General features: G+C 45.4%; 1 protein-coding gene across 1 annotated transcript in view; it reads left to right on the forward strand.

The window, feature by feature from the left end:
- Positions 1-15,430, forward strand: part of PLPP3 (phospholipid phosphatase 3) — an 82,563-nt gene that overhangs the window by 30,065 nt on the left and 37,068 nt on the right. Inside the window, exon 2 of the mRNA XM_032303685.1 lies at positions 10,301-10,458. Coding sequence (XP_032159576.1) covers positions 10,301-10,458 — 158 coding nt within the window. The remainder of the gene's footprint in view (positions 1-10,300; positions 10,459-15,430) is intronic.

The raw sequence follows: 15,430 nt of genomic DNA on the forward strand, positions 1-15,430 counted from the left end.
TTTGGATTCAACTCATTTAAGTTTGTAGTAATCCTAGTGATGATTAGACTAGAGGCCTTTGTCTCCAAGTAAGACATTTCTTCTGGAGTGAACAATATTTTTAGTTGCCAGTGTTCCTCTTTTAGCATCTTTTCAGCATCTGTGTTTTAGGAATTAGATAGGCTCCCTCCATCTCCTTTTTTCATTTTCCCTCAGGGTTAAAAGTTGAGTAGGAGATGAGGGTGGGTTACAACAGCCGTTTTGTTAACTGTTTGCAGGGGGGACTCTTTGCAGTTCTGGATTTTTTTTTTTTCAATTACTTTTATTAAAAAATTTTTTTGTATAGCCTTAAGTCCATTGTTGGCATTCAGATGACAGCAAGGACTCTTTGAAATGCGTTTACTGGGTTAATCAATAAACTGATGTTACATCCTTGCCAGCAGCCCAGTCCTGTGCTCACATGCATCCTCCATGCTCCCTGAGTGTTTTTGGAAAGGCCTCCCTGGCTGGTGCTGTCCCACTGCATCATGGGTAGCTGTCCCCAGAGTCTGCCTTCTTAGAGGGCAGGGACCACATCCTATTAATTCCCGTAGCCCATAATTTTCCCAGTAAGGACTCTGCTTCAAAGCAGCCTTTTTTCCCTTCACTTTCTTGCCACCCAGAGCCTTCTGGAAATCTTGGTGGGGGGGGCATTCACCAAGCCTCAGATGTGAGGGAGAGAAGTTTGACTTCTGTGCTTTAATCAGGTGTTCTGTAATGCCATTCACTCCCCGGATACTTCTAAAACGAAAACGTAGCCTGTGAGTCCAGCACTGAAAGAGGAAATAAACGACAAATTAAAAAGTGATTAGTGAGCGTTTAGGCAGAAGGTCAAAGGGATTATTTTGGACTTCAAACTTTCCAGCTTTCAGGCCCTGTATTCAGTTACAAAATTGCATCCCTGAATTATTTGTGCAGGTGGCAGCTGTCAGATTGGAAGAAAGTTTCTGAGTTCTACAAAAGGAACGTTGACGGCCTGGGAGTGGGGAGTGTGCTCCTGGCGTGAGGGTTGTCTTATCCCTGGCTTCCTGGAATGGCTCCAGCGTCGCTTGACTGCAGTGACAGTCCTTGTTGGAGCTGACACAGCCTTGTCCCGGTTAGTCTGGCCACCTTCTCGAGGAAACCAGAGGGAACCAGTCAAGCAGGCTGATTAGCATCAGCTGTAAACAGCTGTAATCAGCTGGAGAGTAGGTTTTCAGGCTTGGAGGGCAGAGAACTCACCTTCTTTAAATCCCTGCCCTATGATGGGTCATGCTCTCAGCTCTTCAAAGTGGGTATTGGCTTCCTCTTTTTCAAGTGGGGGCTCCGAGAAGTGAAGCCGCTTGCTGCTGGTTACATGGATTTTAAGTGGCAAAACTGTTTTTTTTTTTTTTAAGATTTTATTTATTTATTTGACAGAGAGAGATCACAAGTAGGCAGAGAGGCAGGCAGAGGGGGAAGAGGAAGCAACCCCCCTACTGAGCCGAGAGCCTGATGCGGGGCTCGATCCCAGAACCCTCAGATCGTGACCTGAGCCGAAGGCAGAGGCTTAATCCACTGAGCCACCCAGGCGCCCCAAAACTGGTTTTCAAACCCAGATCCGAGCTGCTTTCTTGAGACTTGTGCTCTTCCTCTGATTGGGAGCTTTCTCCTGGACGATGATTCCCAGAAGGATCACAAGAAGTGGGTCAAGGATGTGTGGAAATGGATCTCTAGGCCCTGGGGACCACTGGGCAGGGTGGAGTGGGGCTGCTGGGTCACTGGAGTTAGCGGGGCGCCCTTGAAAGTATTTCCTGATAGTTTCACTACATGAAAAAGACTGGGAAACTGAAAAGGCAGGGTCTTAGCTGTCATCTAGCCCAATAGCCATGCATCTGAGACTTGAAACTGGTTAGATGCCCCGTAAATAATTCCTCATGGATCTGTCGGCTCTCCATGAGGACACCTGGTGGTGTTTTGTTTGGGGCGATCGTGTTAGAAAAACAGGAGCGAGAGGCGCCTGGGTGGCTCAATCTGTTAGGCGGCTGCCTTGGGCTCAGGTCATGATCTCCAAGTCCTGGGATCGAGCTCCACGTCAGACTCTGCAGAGTAGGTGTAGGAAAATCAATAGTAGAAGTTCAGGGACAGTGATGACTGACCTGTGCCCTGGGTGTCAGGGAGATAATACAAAGGGTCCAGCCATGGTTAGTGTTGCCCCCGTTGCCACATGGTGTTGAAGCTGGTTCAGTAGCTGGAAATCTGGACATTGCGTGAGACCTGCTGTCGTGAAATGGCAACAATTGATGTTAGGAAATTTAAACCGTGGATGGCCAAACAGACCATCTCTGTGGGTCGGATTTGGCTAGCATGTGACCTTTGACCTCAGTTGGCCCATGCAGTTTGGTGGGTTACCTTGGGGTGTCCTGGTGGCCTTGGACTGCCCGCCAGCATGATTTGGTTCTCATGGCGTCTCCAGAAGTGTGCCAACTCCTTATTTTTGGCACTGCATCTGGTTCCAGTCTTGCCCTTGGACTATCTCGAACTTTGGCCCTCCCAGGACTGTCCTGCCAGTCCACGTGTTGTTTATCTTAACCGCCGTGTGAACCTGGGGCTTTGTGTACACCTGGGCAGCATAGCTTGGGTGGGAACGTGCCTGCTGACGAATGTATGTTTAACTCTTTGGGAAGATGAAAAGAGAATTTTTTTCGCCCTTCTCGACTTAACCTCCCATTTGGCCTTGTGTGATCTCTTGACAGAGCCTGGCGGGATTCTTGCTGCGATACTTCTTTGGCCATCAGGGTGCCAGGTCCTGCTAACCACTGTCGAAGCCCCTTTTATTTACACAATCCCAAGAAGTCCCTGGAATTAGAGGATTTTATGAGTGTGCTTTTCCCGTGGAATCAGATTGCATTTGGGAAGGAGTTGGCAGGCCTCAGCTGCTTGAGGGAGCTTTCCACTGAACTCTGATCACATCTTATACCTGCTTAAAAGCTTTTAGGGGCTTCCTGTCACATGCAGGAGCAGGAGCTAACATTTATGGAGCCAGGCAGTTGGATATTTTATAAACTGTGTCATCTCAGTCCTCACGATCCACTCTGTACATTGGGAATTATTGTACAAAGTCCTGTTGTACATTGATGAAGCCCAGGGAGGTAAAGTGACTTGCCCAAGGTCAAATGATAAGCCCAGCAGGTAATAGAACTTCCTGACTCTGAAGTTCATGGATAAATTGAATGAAATAACTGTGCCAGAGTGGCTAACGTGGCTCCGTGAATCCTTTGTAGAAGGGGTATTTAAGTCTTCAAAGACATATAGGACTTTGCAGGGGCAAAGTCTTTAGATGTTAAGACATTATTTCATGGGTTTGTTAGGAAGGTTAAGTGTGATATATATGTAAGAGCTATTAAACCCCATGCACACATTGGGATTCTTGCTGTGTCCTAGCTCTGGGCAGCCATATTGGAAGTAAACACATTTGGGTCATCAGGGAGACTGGAGGCAGGAGAGTAGCTGGATCAGTATAAATCCATCTCAGCATCTAAGGAAGAGCCTTGCCTTTTATCCTTGTTCCAGGTCAGCATACACTTTTCCAGAGCTTTGTAGCTTTGCTAATATCTGCATACCGACCTCGTTCCTATGTGTACTTGGCAAGAAAGGCTAACCCCATCTCTGAATGAACTTCAAAGGCCTCCATATTCTATTATGTATCCTGGTTACACTGTTCTTATCAACAGTGGTGAAATATAATCTCTCTGACTCTTGATTCTTTGGCTGTATCCTAATAATTATTTTAGAGGATTGTTTTGAGTTATATCAGTTGACATATCCAGAGCTCCTGGCACAGAGTAGGTACCCAATGAATGCAAATTTACTCACATCCTTATTTAAAAGAGGGGTCAAAGAGGAAGGAGGTGATCCAGTTTGACCTGGAGTAGAGGAAACATAAATCCTATTAGCTCTGGTAGCTGTAGATTACTAGAACTATCATGTCCACAAAAGGGGGCTGGGATTCTCTTCATGAAAGGTCTGTATCATGCCATGTTGCGAGTTTATTTTTTAGTCTCTGATGGACCTGATAGCCCTTTCAAAATCTAACTGAAAAGACCAAAGCCAGACAGAGCTAAGAGTTTTAAGGTAGCCTATATTATTTTGGAGAATAAAATGTTTTCTCTTTAAGCACTTTTCAATAAGAAAGACTATCCAAAGTTCTTTTTGACACCCATGAGTAGACTAGAGACAGGTGTACCTTTGTCATGGAACCTGAGACTTTCCAAAGTTGAGAAACTCAGAACTGGTTTGGGATCTTGATACTGTGTGTCCCCAGCACCTAATAGTGTCCCGTACCCAGAAACTGTCCTACATGTTTGTGGAATTCCACTGCAGGCCCTGGACTTGGACACGGGAAACCCAGGCACCAGGACTAGAGGTGCCACTAATTTCTTCACTTCTACCTCGGAGTTGCTTTCAGTTCTGACAGTCTTCTTTTTGTGAAGAAAGGGACTGGACTTTCCAGTTTTGAAGAATGAGCATTTGTCAAAGAAAACCCCTAGACCCAGAATATTGCCTGTTCACACCAGCCAACAGCAAGTGTTTTTCATGGCAGCCTGTTTCAAAGGTGGGAAACGCCTTCATAATAAACTTAGTTTTGTCTCATCTGGATTGTGTCCAGTATAAAAATCTGGACAAATATCGTAAACCAAAGAAAGTTTGCACACTTCTAAGACCAGTAGCAATTAATTACTTTAAATAGAAACCCTGTCACTTACAAGCAACATAAATATTTGTATTTTGAACCTCTAAGTAGTAGTTGGGTTGACCATTCTGGCCTTAAGAGATTTAAAAAAAAAAAAAGCAGCTGGTCATATTTTAACAGGGAATACATTTATAAAGAAAGAGAGGGTCAGGTCATGGAGTAAGAAAACATGAACCTAAAGACAGACAGACCTGAGTTCAAATCCCAGTGACCACCTGACTCATGTGGGAACCCTGGCCACAGCTCTTAGGGAAGTTCAGATACATTAATTCCTAATCGGACTCTCCGTTTGAAATCAGAAGCCCCATGCCTTCCATCTGTATTTCTAACATCTGTCTGTATTGGTACTCTTTGCCAGCTTTGCCCTTTGGATGAGCTGCTTAAGCTTTCTGAACCTCAGTCTGTCATTTGTAAAATGAGCAGGGCAGTAGAATCTGTGCTGTAGGTAAGTTGTCAAAAGTACTGTAGTGGAGTTCTTCTACTAGCTGTGTGATTGAAGTAGTGCGTCCGCATCTGGATTCTGCACTCACTGTTCTTCTGTGGGTAGGTGTTTGTTTAATTATTACTCTCACAGATCCTGGACTCTGCTTATTTTAAGGTAACTACAGATTGGGTGAAGAGAAAGCCGGGCAGCTTTGGGAAAGGCAGTCAAAGGCTTTGGTCTATAGGGGCCTGAGCAGCCTCTCCTTGATGCTCTGAGTTGGGTCCTGCAAAGTGTGGAGATTTCTTATTCACTTTCCTACCCCCACTCTTTCCCTGACACACGCCACGGCTTTCTAAAAAGCACTTTGAGAGCGGGAGGCTGTGTTTAATTTTGTGCAAACGTGAAGCTGGGTCTGAAGGGAGCAGGATTCTGGGGTTGGGTCACTTTGGTAACACTTCCCACATGACTTTATCAATGGGTGGGCCGCAAAAACTTACCCTGTGTTTTTTTTACACCCCACCCCCAAACCACCCAACCTGCTCAAGTGTTAGTTTTTCAAAGCCCAAGAAGTTTCAAAGGCCTGAACCCAACACAGGGGCCTTTCTTCATGCTTTGATTTTCTGCCCATTAAGTGTTTGTCAGTGAGTTCGTATTTCGCCTCCTCTGCAACCTACACATCCCAAGAGGTCCCTCGAGGTATAAGAAGTTAATTGATCCTTGATTAAAAGAAGGAGAAGTGCTTTGAGTTGGGGTCTAGAATCACCAGATGGTATGTACACGCACACAAACACACACTCAGAGTTTGGTTTTGCCTTGCAGAAAGCTTGTAATTAGCTTTCATTATAGATAAATCTCAAGTCCAGGATATTGGCTTCAGAGTGTTGGTTAAATCAGATACTGAGCCCATGCGCGGTACGTGGTAAATGTTCAGTGAATAAACGCCTGTGCTATTGCCTTGACTCTTCCATGGAAAGCATCTTTTTCTTCAAAGGCCATGAAATTTGCTGAGCTGTAGCTAATTTATCAATACTCACAGGGGCTTCCTTCTCTGTTTTAAACTCGCTGACTTTAGAAAGCACCCAAAAGTCCTAGTATCTCTGTTAAGTCAACTTTAATACCTTTGAATCTTGGGGTGACTGAATGCATTCATTGTTATGACTCTTCTCCCATTAGCCCTTGGGTGGCTTGAAGGTTGGGACTTTCCTTAGCACAGTGGCTGGGTCAGTGCTGAGAACATAATAGGCATCCAGGTTCGTCAAACGACAGACATTCGTGTGGGGTTCCTCAGCCCAGTTTGGGCACATAGCTGTTTAGTAAACGTTGGCTTCTATCATTGTGTTCTGTGCTAGCTTTCCCTTTCTTCCTTTCGTTGTCTACTGGTGCGTCTCTTCCCTGCTCGGTAGCCAGATTTAAAATCATATTCTCGTAACAGCCATATGTTTGGGTAACTGCCTTATTGAAATCACTAAACTACATTGAGTTTCTTCAGTGTACTTAGTCCCTGGATCTGAAAGTCCTCCTATTCACATAAGGGTTCCCTCAAGCCTTCCAGCCTCTGTCGGCCATCTTTGGTGTTCCTGGTATGGCAGTCTTTTGGGCACTACATGTACTCTGTACAGTTCTTACATTTCAAAATATCTTAGTGTACTTGTTTTTGTAATTTTCTTAAAATACCATGAGCCTCTCGAGGGCAGGTTCTATGAGATTCACCTCTAGAATCCCAAGCACTAGCACTGGGAATTTTCTTGAAATGAAGGGATCGGGGACTATAGTAGTTGGCAGTAAAGATGGTGCCAGTGTTGGAAATGGAGATCCTGCTGTCAAAAAGAACAGCCTTCTCCCTGTGTCCTGGAGAGACAAGGCATGGTGTTATGTCTCTTGAGGACTAGCTGCCCTATTGAGAAAATGTTTATGCTTTTTCCATCAAATGAAGGCAATCTGAGGTTACTCTTTTCTGGAGCAAAGTCAAGACTTGACTGGCACCCCCCCCCCCCCCCCCCCCCCCCCCCCCCCGCCACCACCAACACCACCAGTCATACCACAAGTTTGTAGGGAAGACAGAAAAAGCCATTGGGTTTTCTAAATGCTATCTCCATGCCTTTCAAGAAAATAAACAGAACCCACTCAGATCCAGCTTCTTGTCTGTCTGTGGTCCTCATCCATATAATCAGAACCGGAAACTCCCCAAGCCTCAGGCAAAGGAGGAAGAGAAAGGATTTGGATTGCTCCCAGGCTAAGAGAAGCCAAAGGAACAGAATAAACAGATTTTCTTCACTAGCCCTCTCTGTGGGGTTGCCCCCCTACTTCGTCCTTTTAACATCTCCTCAGTGTCCATAGTGAGCGCCCTGATGCCGTGCTGACTTACCCAGTGCTGTTGCTCGGTTTCTTTTCACTAAAGCCACTTCCTGTGCTGATTTCCTTCCATTCCATCTTCCCCTGCTAGATGGTAAGCTCCCTGAGGACAGGGTTTATACCATCTCCATATTCCTTGTACTTCAGGTACACAGTGAAGACGGAATAAATGTCTGCTGAATGAATGAATGGATCCGTGTGCTGTCACCCCCGCCATCCCCACACTGGATCTCGTTCTTCACATTGCATAGATGAGAAGGGCGTTGGGGAAGATGGGAAATAACTCACTTAAGTAGCAGGGAGCCGAGTTGAGATCATTAACCCAGTTCTGTCTAACTCCACAGCTCTTTTATATGTGTTTTATTGTCCTTAGAAACATATGTTTTACAGGCCTATCATGTGAACACTATTAAATATAGAAGCCGGGGCTTGAGAGCATAGCACAAATGTAAGGCACTCGGGGGTCTGCTCCCTTCCTGAGTTTATTAGCAACGCATTGGCTCCCAGGCACCACGGAGGCTGCGGCTGGGCTCAGACGCAGAGCTCAACGTTTTATCACGACGTGTGGAACTTTAAAAGCGGACTATTAATATCATACTGCTGGCTCCTCGGCTACTTTTCATGGCCAACTTGGCCACAGTTCAAAACGTGGAATAGTAGAATGAAGATGGTTCGGGCCTATGTGATATTTTTTTTTCCCTCTCAGCCCTTCCACCTGCAAAGATTGGCTGCATACTCTTGTCAATTTCAGTGCCACCGCGTTTCCCAGCTGCCTCCCCTTGCCTGCTTCCCTCCTTTGCAGAGACAGTCTCAAGAGCTAATGGTTACTGGCTTCCAGGGCCCCTCTGTGTTTACTTTGAGAAGGTCAGGCACAATGCTGTGGTGTGTCGCTGTTTCTTTCTTTTCAAAGCACCAGTATGAATTTGATAAAGTAAATTGTTGTTCTAGCAGGAAGCAGTTAGGGGTCACAAAATAAATAGCCGTAGAATTCAAATAAATCTGAAGAATAAAACCAAATAAATCCATGTGTGTATGCACAGTGATACATAAATACACTTTTTAGAAAGTGAGCGTTTTTATCGCTGCTGGGCTGGACCAAAGTAATTGAAAAATTGTGGAGTTCATGGTACATTTTTTTTTTTTTTTAAAGAGGCAGTCTGGGGCTGCGAGCAACGTGACGTGAATTTAATTCCTTTTTGAGAAACATGGAAATGGAATTTTATCTTTTCAACAACCTCTTATCTTGGGATTTTTCAGCTAATGAAATTCACAGTTGGATGAAACCAATTTGCAAAGTTAAATTGGGGGATCCGGGCATTTGGGGGTAGACTAAGAGACTCTGAATGAGCTAAATATTCTTCGTCTCTGTTTTATTCACTTGAAAATGAACGATGTGTGCTTAAATAATTTAACTTGACCTCTTCAGATTGTTGGAAGATTCTGTGCAAAAATGGATATAAAATACCTGCCACATTGCTGGTGTTGCTGTTCTGTCAGTGCTGGCTATTAATAAGATACTTTTCTTGGTCTTCCCCAGTCCTCTAACATTTAGTGGCTCACCTTTGACTTTGTGAAGTAGCATGGTGGCTTGGTGTTGAACTTGGGTGGTAGGGGAAGGAGAGGTTTTCTAGTCGGAGAGAAGAATATGAACAAAACACAGTCTCTGTGTACTGTCTCCTTGGAGGCCATGTCCAGGAAGGCAGCAGACTGTGAGGCAAGAGAGAGGAGGTCCAGGTCACAGGGAAACCCCGAGGTCATATTTAGGGACTTTATCTCGTCCTGTGCAATGGAGAGCCATCAAAGAGACTTAAGCAAGGCACTGATGTGCTTGTGGTCAGTAAGTGAACTGGTAGGTACATGTGAGAGTCAGTGAAAACCAGGAGAGTGATGTGGAGGACATTGCAGTGAGGCAAGAGATACTGTAGGCCTTTGCTTTTTGCTTCAGAGTTATGAAGAGCTTTTCCTGGCAGGTGATGGAATCCATTTGCCATGACCTTTAAGAGAATGGCATCTAAGCTAACACTGATAAACCGGCAGCAGCTGCCAGGGCGGCCCAGTGCTCCCGGATGCCCTTGGGCTCTGCTCCAGGACTGCGGGCAGCAGGGCCCCACTCAGCTCACTTAGTCCTTCTTAGTGACTCTTCAGTGGAAGAAAGAGGTTGAAAAGGGCTCCACTGAGCAGCTACTAAGTGCCAGGTACCATGCTAGGAGTTCTGTGGGCTTCATTCTCTTTAAGTCCCCACAACTCATTTGCGAGGAAACTGAGGCTCTGGAAAATGGAATTCGAACCAAAGGTCACATTGCTAGGAAGTGATGGATCTGAGATTCAAATTCAGGTTCTGTGACTCCAAGGCCTTCCTCTGCTCCAAGCAGCAGAGCCCTGGGAGGAGCTTCTCCAAGAGGGTATGGTGACTACTAACACTCTTGATGAATGAGACGTCATTAGACTTGAGGCTCCGTTGGTCAATATTACAAACTGGGCTTAAATTTTAGGAGGGTATTTTGGCACAAGGGGAAAGCTCCTGCCCTGGCTCTTCCACTGCCTCCCACAGTACCCTTGGATGCTCCTCTTGGGGCTGACCAGAAAGGAAAGCGCGTGCATGTACTGGACACTCTCTGTGGCCCATACATATCGCTACAAATGCAAGGGATTACTGTCACTGTCAATGTTCTTATTTGGGGTGGTCTTTGCTGTCTGTCAGTGTTTCTTTGGCCTCCTTTCATTGATGTTTTCCCTTTCCCCCCTTTCTCTTTTTTTTTTTCTTCTGGTCCATATGGTGGTTCCATCTTGAGCAGCTGGCCTGCCCTTTCTCATCATTGAGACAAGCACCATCAAACCTTACCACCGAGGGTTTTACTGCAATGATGAGAGCATCAAGTATCCTCTGAAAACCGGTGAGACGATAAACGATGCCGTGCTCTGCGCTGTGGGGATCGTCATCGCCATCCTTGCGGTAAGCATCCGGGCCACTGTGCTCAACCCCACTCACTGCCCCTGGATCCCGTTTCAGAAAATCCAAGCCAGCACAGTTGGCAGATCAAGTAGAATTTCATGTTATTAATATTGTTTATTTACATTATTACTGTTACTTAAAGTATTTTCAGGGGCACCTGGGTAGCTCAGTTGGTGAAGCAGATGCCTTTGGGTCAGGTCATGATTCCAGGGTCCTGGGATCAAGTCCCACATTGGGCTCCTTGCAGGACTGCCCCTCTCCCAGCTTGTGCTCTCTCTCTCTAAAAAATAAAGAAAAATCATTTAAGAAATACTTTAAGAAAAGTATTTTCAAATACTAAATATATATGTATACATGAATACACCAGAAGTATAATTTCTATATGCATGTATACTAAAAGTGTCATGAAAGTACACAAAGCCCCCCGCCCTAAAATACTTTGCCTGATCCTCACAACCATCTAGTAAAGTCTAGATACTATTCTTTTTTTTTTTTTTTTTAAAGACTTTATTTATTTATTTGACAGACAGAGATCACAGGTAGGCAGAGAGGCAGGCAGAGAGAGGGGGGGAAGCAGGCTCCCTGCTGAACAGAGAGCCAGATGTGGGGCTCTATCCTGGGACCCTGGGATCATCACCCGAGTTGAAGGCAGAGGCTTTAACCTACTGAGCCACCCAGGCGTCCCTCTAGATTCTGTTCTTATCTTTCTTCTACAAATTGAGATACTGAGGTCTGCAAGAGTAAAAATAATTTGCCCAAGTTCACTTGGAGCTGCAGAGTCAGGAATTGAACCCAGCTGCCCCTTAGCCCAGAGTCTGAGCTCTGAGCCCTAACACTGGGCCCCAGAGAGAGGGGGATGCCATCAGATGTCACAGGCATTTTCTGGGCTCTGTTCACACCATGGCTGTGCTGCTGTAACAGTGGTTATGCCACTGATGTTCTCTGGCATATCATTCACTTCTCACACCCAGGGATGGTGGTGGAAACGTGAAGATAAAATGGCACTTGGAATAGAGAGACCGAGGTTCTAGACCTGGCTTTCTGCTAACAAGCCGTACATCCTTGAAACCAGAGATGACCATCTTGCTTCATAGTATTGTGATGAACAGTAAAAGAGGTCATGAATACTGAAATAGTTTGCAAACTCCCAACTGCAGAATAGGTTACTCAGGTGCAAGCATAAAAATACAGGTCTTCCCTTAAAGGATGAAGTCCTCATTGAGGATGCAAAAATGAGCCACGGACTTTGGAACCAAGTCTAAAATTATTGTGAGCAACAGTCGCATCGTGGAAATTGGGGTATGGCCTGACTTGGAAGGTCACCACCCTGTTTTAGACGTGTCCACTTAGGGCAGGGGTGAGGAGCGTAACTGATGATAATCTGTCTCATAATTTATGAGTCTTGCATTTTCATAGCTGTCCATGACCCACCTCCAGAATTTTCTGCTGATCTCTGCTCTTGAACCCCAGCCACGTGGGCATAAGGGACAAGCGTCATGTCCACCAAGGTCATAAATTCCTTCCTCTTAGTTCCTTGAGTCCTGTTTATATTAGCCAGAACTTGGAAGCTTATCTTTGGCTTGTATTAGAAGCCAAGAAGGAAGGAAGCTGAAGTTAAGACTATTCTACATGAGTTAAGTGCTAGTATCCCCATTAAACAAATGGAAAACTGGAAGCTCAAAGGGGTTAAATGATATGCTTAATGTCTCTAGCAAATAAAATTGGGGGCTCTAGCCTATCTCTAGCTTTTTTCATAACTCTGTTTCCATTTTGGAGACTTGACTTCACATTGTGAGTAGCTCTCCTTTCCAAATCAATTGCCCAAGGGATAGGCAGTTGGCTACTCTTGCCTCTTCTGGATCACATGCTGCTGATGGTACTGAAACACATTTCATGAAGTTTTTCTTTTGACTTCCCCACTCTGGGGGTTGGTTGTAAACTTTGAGACCCCTCTTTGTTTTTTAATAACATCGTAAACCAGGCACACAATCAACAGTTTGAAATTGGGAGAGGGGGATGGGGACTAGTAGAATTCTTTCCAACCTTTAAAATAAAAACAGTCCATTTGGCAACTCTAGAAGTTTCTTAAAGGTGGACTGAGGATCTTTGTGTTCAGAAACTGAGAGATATAAGATCTAATTTTACTATTGCTCCAAACTGACCGTGTGCAGTTGAGTTGCATGGCTTTTCATGGAAGAGAAGTTTGTCACGGCAGGCAAATAATTGTACAGTATCTTGTACTAAGGTTTGAACAGGTGTTTTTGACACTTGGAGGATTAGTTAACTGAGGGCTTCTAGGAAGCGGACTATAACCCAGGAGTGGTTAAGATAAGAATAGCACGAGGACAGGGGAGTCGTGTGCCCTTTGCTCTCTCTGCATGCAGTTAACATGGGCTTGCCTGGTGGGGCAGCTCCTGGGCCCAGTGCAGCGGACAGCTGTGGCTGTGGTACCCACTGCTACGTGAACCCGGTGAACCACCACTCTCTCCAGCCCTCGCTGTCCTCATCTGTGTTGTGTTCACTCATGGGAATGGCTGTGAGACTCAAACGCCATTATTCGTGGGAACGGACCTTGTAGTGCTGGGTTAGATGGACACGGTGCTAAAGACGCTTCTCGAAGGGCTGGGCTTCTCGCCTGGGCTTCCTTCCTTAAGCAAAACTCCTGCTCAGCAGCCCTTTCCCTGCTGTTGGCCAAGACCAGCCCCTTCTTCCTCTTGAAAGGCCAGCATTTCTGAGAAAGATCTGCTTTAAGGAGTTTAGTTTGGCTTGCTTTTCTCCTCATGTCATGTTGGTGTTTTAATTAAAGTGCTCCTTGACCTCTCGGGTTTCCTTGAAACAGGCAGTCACGTGCTGTGGCCTTGGATCTAGGATGAGCAACGGCATTGCTTCCTTATCCCGTAGGATGTCAGCAAAATAGGCTTGGAGAGTGCTTTCCTATAGTTCCAAACGGGTGAGAGGGTGGGGGAGGGAAGCAGTCAAGAAAATACCACAATAATTGGTGTCCTTTGTTAAGCGCTGTTATGTGTCCTAGAAACCTATGAACCATGTTTAAGCATTTCACCCTCCAGAAGCCCCAGTAGCTAGGTAATCGTCAAGGTTTCCCTTTAGCCTAGGGGTTAAAGGTATGAGCATATCTGAACTCCTGCTGTGGAATGTGTAGCAAGTGAATTAACCCCTTTTAGCTTTAGTAGGCTCATTTGTGAAATGGAGATGATGTATGTAAAGTAATTCCGTGCTTGGCATCTATAGTGTACTCAATAAATGTGAACTGTTTTATTGGCAAATGAGTAAACAGTCAAAAAGTGGTGAAGTGACTTGGCTAAGACCTCATGTCTAATAAAAATAGAGTCAGGAAAGGAGCTCCAGCCTTGGGACCCATCCTGTCTCCCACTCTTTCCTTGTAGTTAATTCACTAAAACCCAGATCTCTTGACTCCCTCCAGTGCTCTTTGCAAGAGGGCTTGACCTCCAGATCCAGCTACGTCCGCTTTTCAGTCAGAGGCGTGTGTGAGTTGTGGGCCCATCGTGAGGTCTGCTTACCTACTTACCTGCCATTAAGTACTTGAGTCCTCGTGGAAACAAGCAGAAGCAGAGACCTCAGAGGAAAAATGAGTAATTCACTTTAGTATGCGCAATTCTGGAAAACCTATATACGGCCTAAATTCAACAACAACAACAACAACACATTTCCCACTTTCCCATTACGAGTGGCCCTAGAGCCTGGCTGGCTCCATCCCGGATCTGCTTCTGATCAGAGGGCGTGAATGACAGTCAAGGAGAGAGAGGGGGACCCAGGGCTGGAAATCTAATCATCCTACTTCTTGCTGGCCGGGCCTTCTCTTGCCTGCCGACCTCGAGTTTGTTTAAAACAACAAGAGAAGCCTTGGTTGATTTGGGTGCCCTCACTCCAGTGTGTCCCCACAGCAAAGGAGTGGGGGGGCAGTGTAAGACAGAGTATGATGTGGACACACAGGTCGTCAGCAATTATAGAGAAAGCAGACACCTTTCTATGGCAGGAGATGTGGAAAAACCTAGTCATTTTGACTGCTTTTTCAGATGTATCTCAGATTCTGGAATTATAGCATAATAGGAATTCTTTCCAAATCCACAGAGCGGTGGTTCCTATCCCTGCCTTGTAAAGGTTTAATGACTCTAGCAGCAGTGAGATTAGGAGCAAAACCAGTCAAGTATCACCCCCTACCTAGCCTCCTCTCAGTTTGCCTTACGCTACACCGTGAAAGGTATTATGCGCGAAGATTTTAATACGGAAAAAAATGCTCAGGATTCATTTCAAATAAACATGGGCTCTGTGCTTGCCTTGGTCAGACCCTGAAAGTGGTTTATATAGATTCTTAATATCTAGGAGTTGAAGCGTGGATGAGGCGTGGGTGCAGCCCCTCCCTCCTCCCTCTGACCATATGAATTCTACTCCTCCTCAGAGATCCTGTTGAATGTGACTTCTGTAATAATACCGCTCATTAGAGAAACAGCTCAGACTTGGGCATCATCTGGTTTAGGTTCCCGTCCTAACTTATGTGCGTATTTATGATCAGACCCCTTTGGGAAAGAACTATACCTTCCTTTTCTGTGGATTGGGGACAGTGGTTCTCCAGCTCCATAGGGTTTTTCTGGAGGTCAAATCAAGTGCCATTATGCATGCCGTCAGCGAGAATCTCCCTTTCATTTCCGTAGCATCCTGCAGTTAACAAAGTGCACATTTTGGGCACATTCCCTGATTTGCACCTGGTGGTGATCCTGGGAGGTGGACTGTGACAGCCAAGGCACCTGGGGATCAAGGATATTAAGTGACTTTCCCATAACTAATTAGTGGCAGGGCCAGACCAGGGGTCCTCTGATTCAAAAGCAAGGCTTTTTTTTTCCTTCTTTTTTTTTTCTTTTTTTTTTTTTTCCCCTCCCTAAATAATGGCCCCACTGCTGCCTGGTAAAGCCTGCCTGTCTTCCACAATTACTTC

This window comes from Mustela erminea, chromosome 10 (genome assembly GCF_009829155.1).
Source record: "Mustela erminea isolate mMusErm1 chromosome 10, mMusErm1.Pri, whole genome shotgun sequence".
NCBI classification, from domain to species: Eukaryota; Metazoa; Chordata; class Mammalia; order Carnivora; family Mustelidae; genus Mustela; species Mustela erminea.